At 42.3% G+C, this 17,464-nt stretch overlaps 1 protein-coding gene across 9 annotated transcripts in view; it reads right to left on the bottom strand.

The window, feature by feature from the left end:
• LOC102972920 (palmitoyltransferase ZDHHC14) overlaps positions 1-17,464 on the bottom strand; it is a 532,612-nt gene that overhangs the window by 61,926 nt on the left and 453,222 nt on the right. For all 9 annotated transcript variants that reach the window (XM_042987395.1, XM_042987396.1, XM_042987398.1 and 6 more), the window contains 3 exons: positions 5,252-5,338; positions 2,676-2,750; positions 1,280-1,405 (listed from right to left, as the gene is read on the bottom strand). In XM_042987395.1, the coding sequence (XP_042843329.1) occupies positions 1,280-1,405; positions 2,676-2,750; positions 5,252-5,338 (288 nt within the window). The remainder of the gene's footprint in view (positions 1-1,279; positions 1,406-2,675; positions 2,751-5,251; positions 5,339-17,464) is intronic.

Below are 17,464 nucleotides of genomic sequence, written 5' to 3'. Positions count from 1 at the left end.
GCTCGCGCTGAGAATCCCTGGTGAAACTTCAAGGAAGGTTTAACTACCATGGCTTCACAGTTTAAAAAATATTATTTTATTTTGTTGAGAGAGAGAGAGAAAGTACAAGCAGGAGAGAGGGGCAAAGGGAGGAGGAGGAGGAGAGAGAATCTTAGGCAGGCTTCGCACTCAGCACAGAACCCAACACGGGGCTTGATCCCACGACCCCGGGATCATGACCTGAACTGAAACCAAGTGGGACACTCAACCGAGCCACCCAGGTGCCCCTAACTACTACTGTCTCACATTTTATCTTGCGTAGTCTCTAACTGCCCAGGGTCCTCAGGTATTACAGAGTTACAAAATATAGGCAAACGCTCAACTGTGGTGATCACTCTGCCTCTGAATTTTAAGTATTTGGGTCAGACTAAGTTGTAACTCAGGATGTCCATCAAAAGCTATCTAAAAATGTGTAAAACCTGCAGTTAACATATGGTAATAGCACTTGGAGAAATTCTCTCGGAAGGTTAAAATATAAACATTCTGTACGCAAATAATTCTCAAGCGATACGACTATTAGGCTTCACGTAATTCAAAACCTTTTTTGTAGTTAAAGAGTATCACGAAATAACATCCCCTGAAGCCGAGTTGCTTCTAAAGATTTAGGAAGGGCAACATTTTGATGTCCATCTTCTGACTGTTCGTGCTGACACTCGCCCAAGGTAATCATTTTACAATAACTGGGCAGAGTCACCTGAACTGGTCAAACTTCCCTTAAAATCAATGTAGAATTTCAGTGTATTTTTCCCAAATCATCCCACTATTGTAAGCTTTCTAGAAGCAATACAAGATACCGAGTGCTAAGTGCTGGATTTGCAGCCACTGTTACATGCGTAGTGTCCACAAGACGAGGGGGCTCTGAGAGTGTAACGACCATGGCAAGGTCTGAGAAATCGTCTCCTGTTGCAGCGGAGTTTTGACACAGATCACCTCAGCACAGGACCCTGCTTTTCTTTCCCCACTTGAGAGGATATTTGTACCTTACAAGGTCCGTGTTCATATCATGCCAGACTTTTAAAAGCAACTCTCAATGAACACCCTGCATTCTCTCTTATAATCATCTTTAAAAAGTGTTTAGCCCACCTAACAGGCAAGTTCTTTGTTAATACCCAACAGAAACGCCACACACACATCTAACAGCTATTTTGTTTATGCTTTCCGGGGATGGCAATGGCTCGGAGGCATCACAAGCTCTCACAAATGCGCTGTGCTCAGTCCAGCCAGATGACGGAAGACTCACCTGGTTATTACTGTTGGCAGCTGATGAATTGGCCTGAGTGGCACTCGCTGACAGAGAATCGAGGAAGGCTTGGTCGGCCACTGAATTTCCACAAGAAAATGGGTCTTTTCCATCACTGGGCAAAATCTGAATATTAGAAAGAACCACAGTTACTTTCATAGATTAGGGTTATTTCAGAGTTAGAGTCTGAGGGCAAGCAAGAGTTGTCATCTATTATGGAAAAGGGGTTTATATTTTTAAAAGGTAAGCAAGCCCCAGAACATCTGTATTAACCATCCCTTTCTAGAAGTATGCAGAGTTCTAGAAAATGCAATTAATGCCAGCACTAACTTAAATCCTTAGATTTTTCTCATTCTTGTCTATTTTTAGAGTCCTGAATACACAGTGCACCGAGGTAAAGCACAACATAAGTATAAGACAGGTGGACTGAGTCCAGGGGCCCATGAACCCTGTGGAACTCTACAGAAGAGGTTGGGGTACATGCACGTGCACATATTTCCGAGAGAAGGGCCCCAGATTTCATCAGATTCTCCAGAGGGTTCAAAACTCCCCACCCCAACTCTCGATCAGAACAACAGACAGACAGTCTTCCCATTCTGCAGGCAGTGCCCAGGTAAACATCCTCCCAGGGCATTATTCCTCTCTGCTGGAGAGGAACCATAGGCACCTTGTTCTTGTTCAGTTTTACTCCCAGGGCACCAGGCCACCTTAGTTTCAGTCACCTGAGTGGAAAGGCAAGCTCAGTACCCAGGACTCAATTTTGAGTGACCTACAGACAACCAGCAGGGGGCGCCAGGAGGCTGGCTCAGGGTGGGCTGGGGGGGGGGGGTGTCAGCTGAGTGGGTGTGTCCCAGGCTGGGAGGCTCCTCCCAGATGCTGTAACACTATCCTTGGCATCTATGGGAACACAGCTTAAAACCAGGCAATAGGTCCCAGAAGTTAGTTCATCCAAGGCCCTCGGTCTATGGAAATGGGGAGAAGGAACTGAAGAGATATGTCCGGAACCAGCACAGAGAGAAGAGAACTACTTCAAAAAAAAAAAAAAAAAATCTTTTTAAACTTTATGAATGAACTCTGTAATGTAAACAGTATTATAGGCAGCAGCTATTACACAATATAAACACAGGAAAAATAGGGGCATTTATTCAGAGTACTTAAAAGTTGCTCTCCCTAAAAGGAACTTAATCTAAATATGGAGTCACTCTTTGGAGCACAGGTCTATAGGTAATATTTTTTCTTAGTTCTACTTCAATGTATTGTTCACATTTTACATAATTACCAGGTATTACTTTTACAGTGGAAACTTTCTGATTAAAAATAAAGTTGCTACTTTCCATAATTCATAAAAAGACGTTTGACAAAGACCAGGTTTTACTATAGGACAATAAGTTCTTACTTCGACATAGTCTGTGGGAACAAGCCCTCGTTCTCCTTTGCTGTTTCTTCCTTCTAGCCATCCTCCACCAACATCCTAGTAACGTTTAAAAAGAGAAAAGAAAAAAGACCAAGATTACAGTTGGAGTTGCCTGCAAAATTTTGCTTCAGGAGTTGTCATACAGGAAAAAATAATTAACGTAAAGCTCTTTATTCCCACCGATCTAACACTGTTCAAAATTTTAAATTCCTAAGGCTTCTCTTTTACTTTAGAAAATGATATAATCTGAAAACATTAAACAAGTAATGAAGATTGCAGAGTAGCCTATTCAACAGAACAGAATGCCATCATCGTGTAATTCCTTTCTATTTATCGGTTGGTGGCAGACTGGTGGCAGTCAGTTCGCAGCTCCGACTGTCAAGAGGCAGAAGGATACCACCCCCTCTGGAAGCCGTGATGTGCTTGGTGACCTCTATGGCCAACAGAATGAGGTGGAAATAATACGGGGTGAGTTCAGAGTCTGGCCTCAAGGGGCTTTGCACACTTTTTCCAAAAGAGCTGCTGTGGGAATAATCTGGGTTGCCGGATGATGACAAAAAAAAAGGCCCAATTTCCTTGTTGCCCCAACCAAAGTCAGCCACCAGGAGGGGAATCGCCAGGCACATGCGTGAGCGCAGGTTAAAGCACTTGGCCCAGAGCTGCCCACCAGGTGACTGAAGACAGGGGAGGCATCTCAGGTCAGTAGAACCATCCAGCCAACCCATAAGTTCTTGAGCAAAGTGGCAAAAGGTTTTTCGATTAAGCCACTAAGCTTTGAGATTGCCTGCTGTTTAGGAAAAGCTAACCGATCCATGGTTCCTTAGCTCTTCTGGATAAACAATATTAAATAATAAAGTCCTCTATACCAGAATTCCCACTTTCCAATCTATTATTTCAACAAAGACCTACCTTTTCACCTTATAATAGTAAGAGTTGTCGTAAGTTCATAAATCGTGTCTTAGTTAATAACTACCTGAATCTAGATAACACATTCTTCTTCAAAAATCACTTTAAGCCACAACTTTGTCCATTTGTAACCATGACAGCAACTTAAATTCAATACTATTTTACCAAGAAACCAAGATGATTTCTCCATTAAGAAAAATCAGAAGGGTAAAGAATCTTTAATTTCTCCTATGATTAAAAATAGGACCTAGTTACTTATCTACACCTGGTGTATTATCTAAAGCTCATATACTGTTCCTACCCAGTGATTCTTTTCTGTATCTAAAGCACAGAAGACAAGTTTTGAAAACAGTACCAATATTAAGAAACCATCATTCTCTTGCTCATTCGCTGTCCTCTGTCCCTGGTCTCCGTGCTGCCCTCAGTCCCTCCCACCTGGGGGAGCCCCAGCATCTCCCCCTTTCCTTCCCAGTGCCTCTCGGTTGTCCTGGCAACCCTCCTCACAGGCTACTCCCTGAGGTGTCCAGGGAGGTGGCCTATTCCCAGCTCTTACCCCCAGCTCGGCATTTCCATTTTTATGATGCAAAGCTATAGGGAAGGGCTAATTATTCGCTTTTCTTCAAACTCCACACATCCAACAAGAAACTCATTTAACCTTTCCAAAGAAGCTCTTCTTCATGACTCGTATACTTTAATAAATTTACCATTCTCTTAGGTTAAAGGTCAGAGCCAAAAACCTTATGGATCCTTGCCTCTTTTCTCCCACCAGTACCTAACCTGGCACCAAGTCCTCTGGGGCTGACTCCACAAAGCCTGCCGTGTCTAGCTTTTTCCAACTCCTGTTGCTACCGCCGAAAGGCGCATCCCCAGACTCCAGCCACACCAGTTCGTTCAACATACCTCTGCTAGGTTAATTTCCCTGAAGTGCAGGTGTCATCTCGCCACCTGCCTACGACAGCATCAACAATAAAAACCAAGCAAAGCTCTTAAAAGAATCCACTACTTACAGATGAAGCCCAAGGTCTACAGCCTGGCCCACAGGTCCTATCCGATCTGGCTAAGAGCCAGTTTTCTTAGCCTGTCTGCTACTGGCCTACGTGTACCCTGTACCCTTGGGAACCCTTGTTTACGTGTAGTGTTCCCAGCAGAGAGCAAGAGCAGAGGCTCAGAGGCTCAACAGATGTGGCTTTGAATCCTTGCCCCGCCACTAACAGGCAAAATGATCTTGAGCAAGTTGCTTAACCTCTATGTCTCATTACCCTCATTTGTAAAACAGAGATGAGAAGTCCTTAGCTCATGGAGTTCATGGGGAAAACACATTCAAGAACACACGTGTAGTATCAGCCAAACATCTGGCTCGTAGGGCTGTCAACCAACAATAGCTGTGACTTCCAAGAAACACTGAATACGTTCTAATCTCTGTACCTGTGATCTGGCTGGGATCTGGCTTGGATGTCTCTTTCCATTTCTGTCTGATGGAACCCCATCCAACTACCTTTAGAGGACTTACCTTTTATCAATGTTTATAAAATAGAGTCTTACCTCATCATCAATACTTCATAAGCACCAGAAAAAAAATTCGTGTCGGTGTGAATGATCAATTTATTAAATCCTTAAGAGACAATCGGGTTTAAACCTAATAGTTATCTTACCGGATTTGTAATTGTGATGATTTCTCCTTCATTAACCGTCAGTTCGTTATTTCCAGGTTCAGCAGCAAAATCATACATAACCCGAGCCTATTGGGAATAGAGACAAGCAGAGGAAGTTACAAACATAAACTTAACAGTAAAAAAAACAACCTTTATTGTCCACTTTGTAAACATGCTGGTAATGAACAAACACTTCATGGCTGTGGTTATTTTGAAATAAAGGAAGACATATCACCAAAATGATTCATCAGCCCTATTGTGAGGAAAAAGGACACCAAGAATGAGAGCCCCTACTGTTTTGGAAAGAAGAAGGGTGGCCCACGCTGCATTTAGAGATCAGCCCCCAAGGTGTTCTCAAAATACACTTGTTTCATCGGCGGGGGTGGGGGGTGGGGAGGGGTGGGAAGCACACCTTTTCTTTAAAGAGGTGAGAAGTGGAAATAGAGATATCCGTTCATTCTGGGCCCACTCACTCTCAGGGACTGAAAGAACACACACACACACACACACACACACACACACACACACGTAAGATTCATACATGTTTAGATTATTCCCTGGCAGTGAAAATGTTCACTATGCTTTATCTAGAGCCACTGGGATGAATTTTAATAATGCAGTACCCCTGGCCAACTGAACTCAGAATTTCAGATGTGGGTGGCAAGATGTATTTACATACTTCTACTAGAATACTTCCTACTATGCAGTGATCTACACAGGGCTGTGCATACTGGCCAGGTAACCTAACAGCTGTGATTTGCAAACGTTCCCTGCAATAAAATCGTAACTTCGTGGAAAACTGACTAAAGGAAAGCTGTTTTGGTTGACGTGAGCAGCTGTGCAGAATTCCCAGGAATTCTGCCACGCACATATTCCAAGACAATCAGTGTTGTAAAAAACATGTCTTATATATACTTTTGTAGTATTTAGTGAATATATATTTTTAATGCGCTTCAAATTCTAAATATTTGTCTTTCATGGATTATCTCATAAAAGAAGGTCCATCATAAACTGGGGATAACATGTACCTAGGAAGCATAGGGTTTATTTTCAAAGTAACTGTCCCAAGCAGCAAGTTCAAGTATATGCACAGGGCTAGTCAAACAGGACTAATGGAACTGCACTCACTTAACAAATATTTACTGAACACCCACCATATGGTGAGAACTGTTCTTGCCAGTGAACTCTCCCCACACTTGCTTAATGATGCCTGAAATCCTTAGAACAAGGATTAAGGATTCACATCTAATGATAAAAGGTTAAAGAAAAAAAAAAACTCCAAATACTAATTTATTTTGAAACCCATTAAGAATAATAAGATGGACTGACGCATGAAAATGCAATAAAGCAGGTATAGCAGAATGTTATTTACAGAATCTAGATGGTAGGTTGATGGTGTTCAAAGGAAAAGGATTCTGATTTTTCTACATGGTTGAGATTTTTTTTTCATTACAAAACGTTAGAAGCAAATGCTAGTTTACTGTCTGTCAGTCACAGAATGGCATCCTCCTGGACTTCTGTCCAGAGAGGCTAGGAAGGGGGCTGAGGGGGCAGGTCGCAACCACTGAGAACTCTGTGAGCATGACAGCTGTCCTGAGGTCATTACAAGGACAACGAAACTGTGATGTCTTTTTTCTCATACAGCTGCAAAAGAAGATAGAATTCTTCTAGTCCCATTGGGGGGTACTTTTTAAAAACCATGTCACCCCAATCTCAATTCCTCATGCAATGAGGGCAGGTGCACATAAATGTGTGAGGGGGGTGAGGAGGGTCCTTGGGGCCAGGACACAACCCCCAGGGCTGCGGGCTTCCTGGGAAGGGCCCTGGTGTGCACACAAGAGCCAGACGTGGAACCTGCTGTTTTGTTATTGCTTTTTTTTAAGAATCTTGGCTAACAATTTTTTAATCCGGCTAAATCTAAGCCCCAATACAGAATACCAAAGCCTCTTCCTGTGTGCCAAAACTTGTGTATCAAACTTATGACTTGGTGAAACAAGTGAAAACCTAAAAATGGACACCCCCTTACACATTTAAATATGACTGAACGTTAGCCATGGAAAAGATGGCTGGAAACCATCTTTTGGTTTGGCATGGCATGGAAAAATGTATACAAACATTACAGGTTTACATAAACACTGATTTAAGCCTTATTAAAAAACAAACACCTAGAGATGCTTCTTAAAAATTAGAATGGGAAGAAATTTTGGAGAACAAAAGAACACAAAAGAGAACACAAAAAAAAGCACCTCCCCAAATGAGCGTAACATGTCAAGAGAAAACAAATTTCAGCAACTCCTCTGATCTTATCAAGTTCAGGTGGCCTGGAAGTGCTGTCTTCAAAGCCTTGGGGCGCTGTCCCCCATTACCTCCGTTTTTATTCCCATCCTTGTATCTGGCTTCCGTCTGACTTCTCCCTCTCTCCCCCATCACCTCCCATTTCCCCCGTCTCTACCACTGACAGTATTTGAAGAGGCTCACCCCCACCCCCACTGCCCATCAGTCCCACTATGTTTCTTTCATGCCACCTTTGACAGAAAAAGCCCATTTTTTAAAAAAAAATTTAACGTTTATTTATTTTTCTAGAGAGAGACAGACAAACTGTGAGTGGCGGAGGGGCAGAGAGAGAGGGAGACACAGAGTCCGAAGCAGGCTCCAGGCCCTGAGCTGTCAGCACAGAGCCCGACGCGGGGCTCGAACTCACGGACCGTGAGATCATGACCTGAGCCAAATTCGGACGTCCAACCGACTGAGCCACCCAGGCACTGCGGAAAACTCCAGTCTTTGATACTGCTTTCCCCAGTACTGGCTACACTTTAAGAAATGATTCAAGTATTTTCGGGAGCTAAGTGTCTACACACATCCTGGGCAGATGATGTGATACCGTATGCTGAACACACGCCGTCAACAGTAACTAATCTCTTCAATAGCAATACCAGAAAGTATTTCAGACGAAGGTCAAGAGATAGTAGACAGCAGCCTTAAACACAAGCTCCATTATCTGGCTACAGGCAAATAAACATTAGCAGATCCAAAGCTCTCAACGTTCCAGGCACTGGAATACTAAACGTGCTGCCACACACCTGATATGTGCATAATCCATCATCCTTAACACAGATTTCCTTTTGAGAGAAGAGAGACAGGTATAAAAATATTCAGTCCTCTTGACCAGGTTGTAAACATCTACTATTCTGTCTGCTTCACATCTCTTCTTTCTGGAAACTGTTCCTGCCTTGACTCTAAGTGATTGGTGAGCATATAACCCGAACAGGAAGAATTCGAACTCTTTCCTAGAAATATACAGCTGCTGCGGAGCATGGATGGTTAATTTTCTCTGAAAATGTCGCCAATGGCTAACTAGTTGAGGTATGGAGAAGGTCCATCTTTGGTGGAGTGGAATGGCAGAGAGAGAGTGTCCCAAGGAGATCACTTGAAGGACAAGCCTGAGGCTACTTGTGCTTGTGGACCTCTCAGTCACAAGAGCCAATGGATTTTTTTGTGTGCCTACGCTAATGTGAGTTCAGATTCTGTCGCACAAACAAGAGATCCAAGCTGATACAAACCAATAATCCCAAACCACAGAATTTATTAAAAGGACATTCTAAATAAAGAGCAACACTAGATAGAAATATACTACTGCATTTCCTATTTTGCAAAACAAAAAACAAAACACTAGAAACTAAAATGAACAAGAAAGAATTAAGCAGTTCAAGATGACCAAAAAACTGTCAGCAAAAAAGTTCATAAGGCAGTAAGAATGCAGAAGGCAAGCCCCCATTCTTAAGGATCTGATTCTCTGGTTTCACATAAATCACAATTAAATCTTTGGGGGGAAGCAGCCCATCTTCAGCAATGCAGCTACCTCATTTTAAAAACAGAGACACTCAAGTAAAAGCTAAAAAAAAAATTCAAGGGATGGACAGATTTATTAATTTGACACCCTTGAGACCAGAAGTTTTGCATGTGATATTTCTATATAACTAGTTCACCTTTCCAAATGCCAAACTTGTTTTACTTAAGCACACTCATTTGACTTTTTGTGAAATTGTAGCTTATTCCTATGTCCTGTGGGGTTTTTGTTTTTGTTTTTTCCAAGTTTTCATTTAAATTCTAGTTAGTTAACACATAATGTAATATCAGTTTCAGGAGTAGAATTTAGTGGTTTATCACTGACATATAACACCTAGTGTTCATCACAAGTGCCCCCCCTTAATACCCGTCATCCATTTACCCCATCCCCACCCTACCTCCCTTCCACCAACCCTATTTATTCTCTATCATTAAGAGTCTCTTATGATTTCTTCCCTCTTTTTTCCCCATCCCATATGTTCATCTGTTTTGTTTCCTAAATCCCACATGAGTGAAATCATATGATATTTGTCCTTCTCTGACTTATTTCACTTAACACAATACACTCGAGCTCCACCTACAGCGTTGCAAATGACAAGATTTCGGGTTTTTTTTGATGGCTGAGTAATATTCCATTGTATACATATACCACATCTTTTTTATCCATTCATCAATTGATGGACACTAGGGTTGTTTCCATAGTTTGGCTATTGTTGATAATGCTGTTATAAAATCAGCGTTCACGTATCCCTTTGAATCTATATTTTTGTATCCTTTGGGGAAATACCTAGTGGTGCAATTGCTAGATCATAGGGTAGTTCTTTTTTTTTCTTTTTAACATTTTGAGGAACCTCCAACTGGCTGCATCAGTTTGCATTCCCACCAACAGTGCTAGAGGGTTCCCTTTGCTCCACATCCTCACCAGCATCTGTTGTTTCCTGGAGTTAATTTTAGCCATTCTGTCAAGTATGAGGTGGTATCTCATTGTGGTTTTGCTTTGTATTTCCCTGATTATGAGTGATGTTGAGCATCTTTTCATGTGTCTGTTGGTCATCTGGATGTCTTCAGAAAAATGTCTATTCATGTCTTCTGTACATTTCTTAACTAGGTTATTTGTTTTTTGGGTATTGAATTTGGTCAATAAGTTTGTTTGTTTATTTGTTTTTTACAGATTTTGGATGCCCTTTATCAGGTTATGTCATTTGTAAATATCTTCTCCTATTCAGTAGGCTGACTTTTAGTTTTGTTGACTGTTTCCTTCATAGTGCAGAAGATTTTTAATCTTGATGAAGTCCCAATAGTTCATTTTTGCTTTTCTTTCCCCTACTTCTGGTGATTTGTCTAGTAAGAAGTTGCTACAGCTTATGTCAAAGAGCTTGTTGCCTGTGTTCCCTAGGATTTTGATGGTTTCTAGTCTCAAATTTAGATCTTTCATCCATTTTTAATTTATTTTTGTGTATGGTATAAGAAACTGGTCCAGTTTCATTCTTCCGCATGTTGCTGTCTAGTTTTCCCAGCACCATTTGTTGAAGAAGACTGTCTTTTTTCCATTGGATAGTCGTACCTACTTTGTTGAGGGTTTTTATCAAGAATGAATGCTGTATTTTGTCAAATGCTTTTTCTGCATATATTGAGAGAACTGTATGGTTCTTATCCATTCTTTTATTAATGTGGTATATCACAATGACTTGTGCCTACTGACCCATGCTTGTAGCCCAGGAATAAATCTCACTTGATTGTGGTAAATAATTCTTTAAATGTACTGTTGGATTCAGTTTGCTAGTATCTTGAGAATTTCTGCATCCATATTCATCAGGGATACTAGCCCATAATTCTCTATTTTGGTGGGGGTCTTTATCTGGTTTTGGAATCAAGGTAATGCTGGCCTCAGAGAATGAGTTTGGAAGTTTTCCTTTGACTTCCATTTTTTGTAACAGTTTGTGAAGAATAGGTATTAACTCTTCTTTAAATGTCTGGTAGAATTCCCGAGGGAATCCATCTGGCCCTGGACTTTTGTTTGTTGCAAGATTTTTGATTACTGATTCAATTTCTTGGTTGGTTATGGCTGTTTAAATTTTCTATTTTTTCCTGTTTCAGTTTTGGAGTTTCTATGTTTCTAGGAATTTGTCCATTTCTTCCAGATTGCCCAGTTAGCATAGAATTTTTCATAATATTCCCTTATAATTGTATTTTTGTGGTGTTGGTTGTGATCTCTTATGTTCATGATTTCACTTATTTGGGTCTTTTTTTGACAAGTCTGGCTAAGGGCTTATCAATTTTGTTAATTCTTTCAGAGAATCAGCTCTTAGTTTCATTGATCTGTTCTACTGTTTTTTGTTTGTTTCTAGACTGTTTATTTTTTGAACTAATCTTTATTATTTCCCTTCTTCTCCTGGCTTCAGGCTTTATTTGTTGTTCCTTTTTTAGCTCCTTAAGGTGTAAAGTTAGGTTGTGTATTTGAGACTTTTCATGCTTTTTGTTGTAGGCCTGTATTGCCCTATACTTCCCTCTTAGGACCACCTTTGCTGCATCCCAAAGGTTTTAGACTGTCATATTTTCATCTTCATTTGCTTCCATGTATTTTTTTTTCTTTGCATTTCTTCTACAATCTCCTGGTTAACCCATTCATTCTTTAGAAGGATGTTCTTTAATCTGCATGTACTTGTGGTCTTTCCAAATTTTTTCTTGAGGCTTATTCCAAGTTTCATAGTGTTGTGGTCTAAAAATATGCATGGTATGATCTCAGTCTTTTTATACTTGTTGAGGGCTGATCTGAAACCAAGTATGTGATCTATTCTGGAGAATGTTTCACACGCACTCAAAAAGAATATGTATTCTGCTGCTTTAGGATGAAATGTTCTGAATATATCTGTTAAGTCCATCTGGTCCAGTGTGTCATTCAATGCCATTGTTTCCTTGTTGATCTTCTGCTTAGATGATCTATCCATTGTTGTAAGTGGGGTGTTAAAGTCTCCCATTACTCTTGAAACTTACCAATGAATTTCTTTATGTTTGTTATTAATTGATTTATATATTTAAATATTTGGGAACTTTCAAGTTGGGGATATAAATATTTACAACTGTTAGATCTTCTTGATGGATAGACCCCTTAATTTTGATATAATACCCTTCTTCATCTCTCATTACAATCTTTGGTTTAAAATCTAGTTTGTCTGATATAAGTATGGCTACTCTGGCTTTCTTTTATTGTTTGTTAGCATGATACATGGTTCTCTATCCCCTCACTTTCAATTTGCAGATGTCTATAGGTCCAAAATGCATCTCTTGTAGGCAGCAAAGAGATGGGACTTGTTATTTTATCCATTTATCCTATGTCTTTTGATTGGAGCATTTAGTCCATTTACATTACATTGATTATTGAAAGATATAAATTTAGTGCCATTGTGTTACCTGTAGAGTTGGTGTTTCTGGTGATGTTCTCTGTTCCTTTCTAGTCTTTGTTGCTCTTGGTCTTTTTCCCCCCATTCAAAGAGGCCCTTTAATATTTCTTGCAGGGCTGGTTTAGTGGTCATAAACTCCTTCAGTTTTTGTCTTGGAAACTCTTTATCTCTCCTACTATTCTGAATGACAGCCTTGGTGGATAAAGTATTTTGGCTGCATATTTTTCCCATTCAGCACATTGAACAGATCGTGCCACTCCCTGCAGGCTTGCCAAGCTTCCTTGGACAGATCTGCTGTGAACCTGATCTGTTTTCCCTTGTAGGTTAAGGACTTTTTTTCCTTTGCTGCTTTCATAATTCTTTCCTTGTCTGTGTATTTTGTGAATCTGACTATGTGAACAAGACTATGTCTTGTTGATGGCTGGCTATTGTTGAATTTAATGGGAGTTCTCTGTGCTTCCTGGATTTCGATGTCTGTTTTCTTCCACGGATTAGGGAAGTTGTCAGCTATAGTTACTCAAGTAAACCTTCTGCTCCTTTTTCTTTCTCTTCTTCTTCTAGGACTCCAATGCTACAAATATTATTATGCCTTCAGGAGTCTCGGAGTTCCCTAAGTCTACATTTGTGATCCAATACCTTTCCCTTTCTTTTCAGCCTATTTTCCATAATTTTATTTTCTATATCACGGATTCATTCCTCTGCTTCATCCATCTTCACTGTCATTGCACCCATTCAGCTTTGCATCTCGGTTATAGCATTTTTTATTTCGGCCTGACTAGTTTTTAATTCTTTTATCTCTGCAGTGGGAGTCTTTGGTGTCTCCTATGCTCTTCTCAAGCCCAGCTAGTACCCGTATGATTACTGTTTTAAATTCTGGTTCAGACATCTTCCTTGTATCTGTATTGATTAAACCCCTGACCGTGACTTTCTGTTCTTCCTTTTGGGGTTAAATTCCTCCATCTTGTCATTTTGTCTGGGTCAGTTTTTTGGTGTGATTGTTAGGAAAGCCTGTTATATTCCTGCTCCTGAATGTAATGGCTATGTTACTAAGAGGTCAAAAAAAAGGTTGGGGGGTGATGGGAAGCTAGATCCTAGGTGTGTTTTGGTCTGCCTATAAAAGAAGATTCCACCCCCCCCAAAAAAAAGGGAAGCTAGATCCTATTTCCCCTAGAAGTGAAGCTTTGCAGCACTCTATGATCATCAGACTTGGTGCCTGTGAGGCATCTGAACAGGTCTTCTGGGGGTGGGACCTGCTGGACTGATTCTCAGGTGGACTTGCTCTAGTAGAGATGCACCTGCAGGGCATAGGCGGAGGTCGGGGGTGTGGGGGGGTGTTGGTGTAAGCAGCTCCAGCCTCCACTGGATGGCACTGAAGTCGGTCAACGCTGATGGGGAAGGGAAGGAATGGTGTCATCCTGCTCTTTTGTCCCTGGAGCCGGGAGCTTCCTCCACTTTTTAGGAAGCCCTCACAGAGAAGCAAACTATCACCTTTCTTGTGTCCCCAGCTTTTGTCAGACCCCTGCCTTCACCCTGCCGGCATCCAGGCTGTCTGCCTGCTGCGTGGCACAGTACTCCTGTGTTGTATCTCAGGCATACGGCTGGGTTTCCAAACTCCAAACTCCAAATTTTACCTGCGTGACACAGACCCACACTGATACTCTGGGGGAGAGTCCTGCCACACTTTTTGCTGTTTGCCAGTTTGTCCTGGAAAAGCGGTCACAGGATCATGCAGCAGTTGGGAGTTTATGGTAAAGCTCTGCACTAAGTTGGCGCCAAGATTTGCTGCCCTCAGCTGGTGTCTCTGTTCCTATGCTAGGAAACTGGGCAGCACACTGGTGCCACTGGTTCTTTCTATCCCCAGAGAGGCCGCCACTCCCAAATGCACTCCAAGCAGAGGAACTGTTTCTCCCCGTGTGACCCAGGGGATCCTCAGGCTACATTGTCCACCCCTGGGTCTCCACCCTCCTTCCCACAGGAGCACCGCCTGCCAGACACTAGCAATGGCGCAGACTTGTAAAGCTTCAGACTCTGCGCTCTGCTGCTCATGACAACGTGTGGCAGAAGCCCCTCTGCTTTTCCCAGTCAATGGTCTTGGGGAAGAGTGTTCCGTGTGCGGTCCACTATGCACGCTTTCACTATTTCTCTCTCTCCTTTCTCTATGGTCAGGGCTCCCTCCCCACTGCAGCATCCACAGTTGTCTTCTCCCCCAAACCAACCTTCTGTAGCCCCTACCCTCCCCAGTGTGGGTTTTTTCACCTCTGGTTGTGTAGTTTTTCTCCCTCAGTCCTCAGATTAATTTCTTGGGTGTTCAAAATGATTTGACATTTATCTAGCTGTGTTTGAGGGATGAGGCAAGCTTAGGACCCCCACTCCTCCACCACTTAACTCCTCTCTGTATCTCATTTTTACATAACCAACAAGATCATCAGAAAAAACAGAACTCCCTTTAACAGACTCTGAGAGCATTATGACATCCTTTATATATATATTTGTCCTTATTCTAAATGATTAAGACTTAAATGCTTTTCAGTTTATATCAATCTGTGATTTCATTTAAATCCTGGCCCGTGCTTGTTCAGTTGTTATTTTGAATCAAATAGAGAATCTTAAATTATCCTGTAAAATTGCATCTTGTTAGATTTAGCCATTGTTCCAACCTACTAAGTTTTCTGAATTCTGAAGCTGTCATCCAACTATATCCAACTATCCCTTAGCGCTTCCTGCCAAGAGTCATCAGAAAGCCTGATAAGCATGCTCTTCATAGCTTCACCTGTGTCATTAGTAAAACTGTTAACGTATGGCAGGGTTGAGGTCCAAGACGGCCATGAACATTAAGACACTCTCCCAGAGGACGTGGATCAATTATCACGTTTTAGGTAAGTTGCTCTTGAAATTTCTAAAGAAGGTGTAGGGACAGAAGGCAGGCCACCCCAAGATGGGCCACTCCGGTGTGAAGATTATTCTCAGTTGAAGGCAATGGGGACCCCGAGGGCTCAAGAGAAACTCCTGCCTCTCCCTTAACTGCACAGAAAAATCTAGAGTGGGGGTCTTTCTAAGAGTTATTTCCTGAGATAAAATTTTTTTTCTATCAGAGTTGTCCTCTTATTTATTTTATTTATTTGGGGGGGGAGGCATGTGTGTGTGTGTGTGTGCGTGTGTGTGTGTGTGCGCGCGCGTGCGCGTGCATGCAAGCTGGGGAGGGGAGAGAAGGAGAGAGAATCCCAAGCAGGCTCCACACTCAGCATGGAGGCCGATATCAGGTCTCAATCTCACGACCCTGGGATCATGACCCAAGCTGAAATCAAGAGTCAGATGCTCAAATGACTGAGCCACCCAGGCACCCCTCACTGAGATAAATGTTATCTGAGTGACCCATCTGTAAGGCAGGCCAAACATCTAACGACTAGGTAAATAGTCCTCTCATTGCCCTGTGAAGTGCATTCCTTCCCTCAGAAGTCCCAGACCCCTGCCCCCTTCTCCTTAGTTCAGAACGACATATTTGAGGAGAACTTCAACGACCTCCACTTTGACCTCAAACTTTCTAAGCGATTCAGTTCTTCTGTCCAGTTTATCTCTTAACTCATGGGAACCAAAACCACCCCCTCAAGCAAAAAGGTCTGCCCTCAGTCAGCAAGACCCCACATGACTGACCCCAACATGTGGGGTCTTGACTGATGACTGACTTGACCTTCACAGCCCACCTCTGCCTCACATTTTTCTTATATAAACCTGGAAGTACTTTTGGCACTCTGGACACAGTCTGAGATGCTCGTCTGCTGGCCTCCCAGTGGTGGTCTCGGTGAAATCAATTCCTTTCTTGTTTCACCACATCTCGTTTCTCTGCCTTTGGATTTTGTCAGGGGTGAGCAGCTAAACCTCATCTGTTTGGGGACCCTGGAGCCAGGTGCTTTTATACCCCTGGGCCCCAGCTACATATATATATTTCATTTTGCCGGTCTCTGGAATTTCCGTATCTGTGTGGATTCCCCATACATATGCTATTAAATTGGGTTTTTCTCCTGTTAATCGGTCTCATGTTAATTAGATTCTCAGTCCGGCTAGAAGGGCAGGAAGAATTCCTGACTGTCGGTGTAGGTGGCAAGATGCTTTAACTCGCTAGCCACCATTCCCCAGCACACTGCTGAGGCTGACAGATCCCAGGACAACTGACAAGCAGCCACAGAAAGTGAGATTTCCCACATCAGCTTCCCGGAATCTCCCCCTGCAGAGTGGATGGGGCAACACTGGTGAGAATCCTTTACTCGCCTTCTAAATTGAGCTTAGCAGGAGAAAAGGTTTGCAGAACTAGTTCCTTGGGCTTAGCGACTCTTTGGTTAAATTTGGTAGAGTACACATTGGTTACTCATCCATTTCCTCCCAGAGATGGTCTTTGTTTTCCTTCGTCTGTGCCTTTTGTCTGTCATCTGTTGCTAAAGGCCATCTTGGAAGCCAAAGCCACAAAATTGGTGGGCATGGGCGAGCACTTAAAAGCTGCTAGACCCTCAGGAAGACTCCTATGATAGGACCAACTGGTCACATAACAGGGTAGACAGACACTAGGTCACCTGCCACCTGCAATGAGGTACACTCTAAAACAACAGTCTCCAAACCAACAGCACATCCCTCTTAGTTATTAGTGTGGCTTAAGGAAACCTAAGGCTTAGATAAAGCTGTTAGATTTTTCCTTTTATCTTGTTCTATGTCCTAGGAGCTTGGCTTTATGACCAATGGGAATATTCTCTTTGGTCTCCACCATCCAGAGGGTGTACTTGGTGGCCAGTTGAATAGGCTGGGGATCCAAGCCTCCTTCTCTCTGTCCAGCTGTGCCAGCTCTCAGGGGTATCTGTCATGAGAGGTTCCAGTCCAGAGGAACCTGTGTCATCTCAGCCTTCATTGCTTGATTAGCGCTGGGAAGTCCCATTCCGGGAGCATCTGCTTGGTGTTGAATTAGCAGATCTGGGACTGG

The sequence above is a fragment of the Panthera tigris genome, chromosome B2 (genome assembly GCF_018350195.1).
Source record: "Panthera tigris isolate Pti1 chromosome B2, P.tigris_Pti1_mat1.1, whole genome shotgun sequence".
Classification (NCBI taxonomy): Eukaryota; Metazoa; Chordata; class Mammalia; order Carnivora; family Felidae; genus Panthera; species Panthera tigris.
Note: the sequence above shows the minus strand (reverse complement) of the source record. Positions and strands in the feature narration are given on the sequence as shown.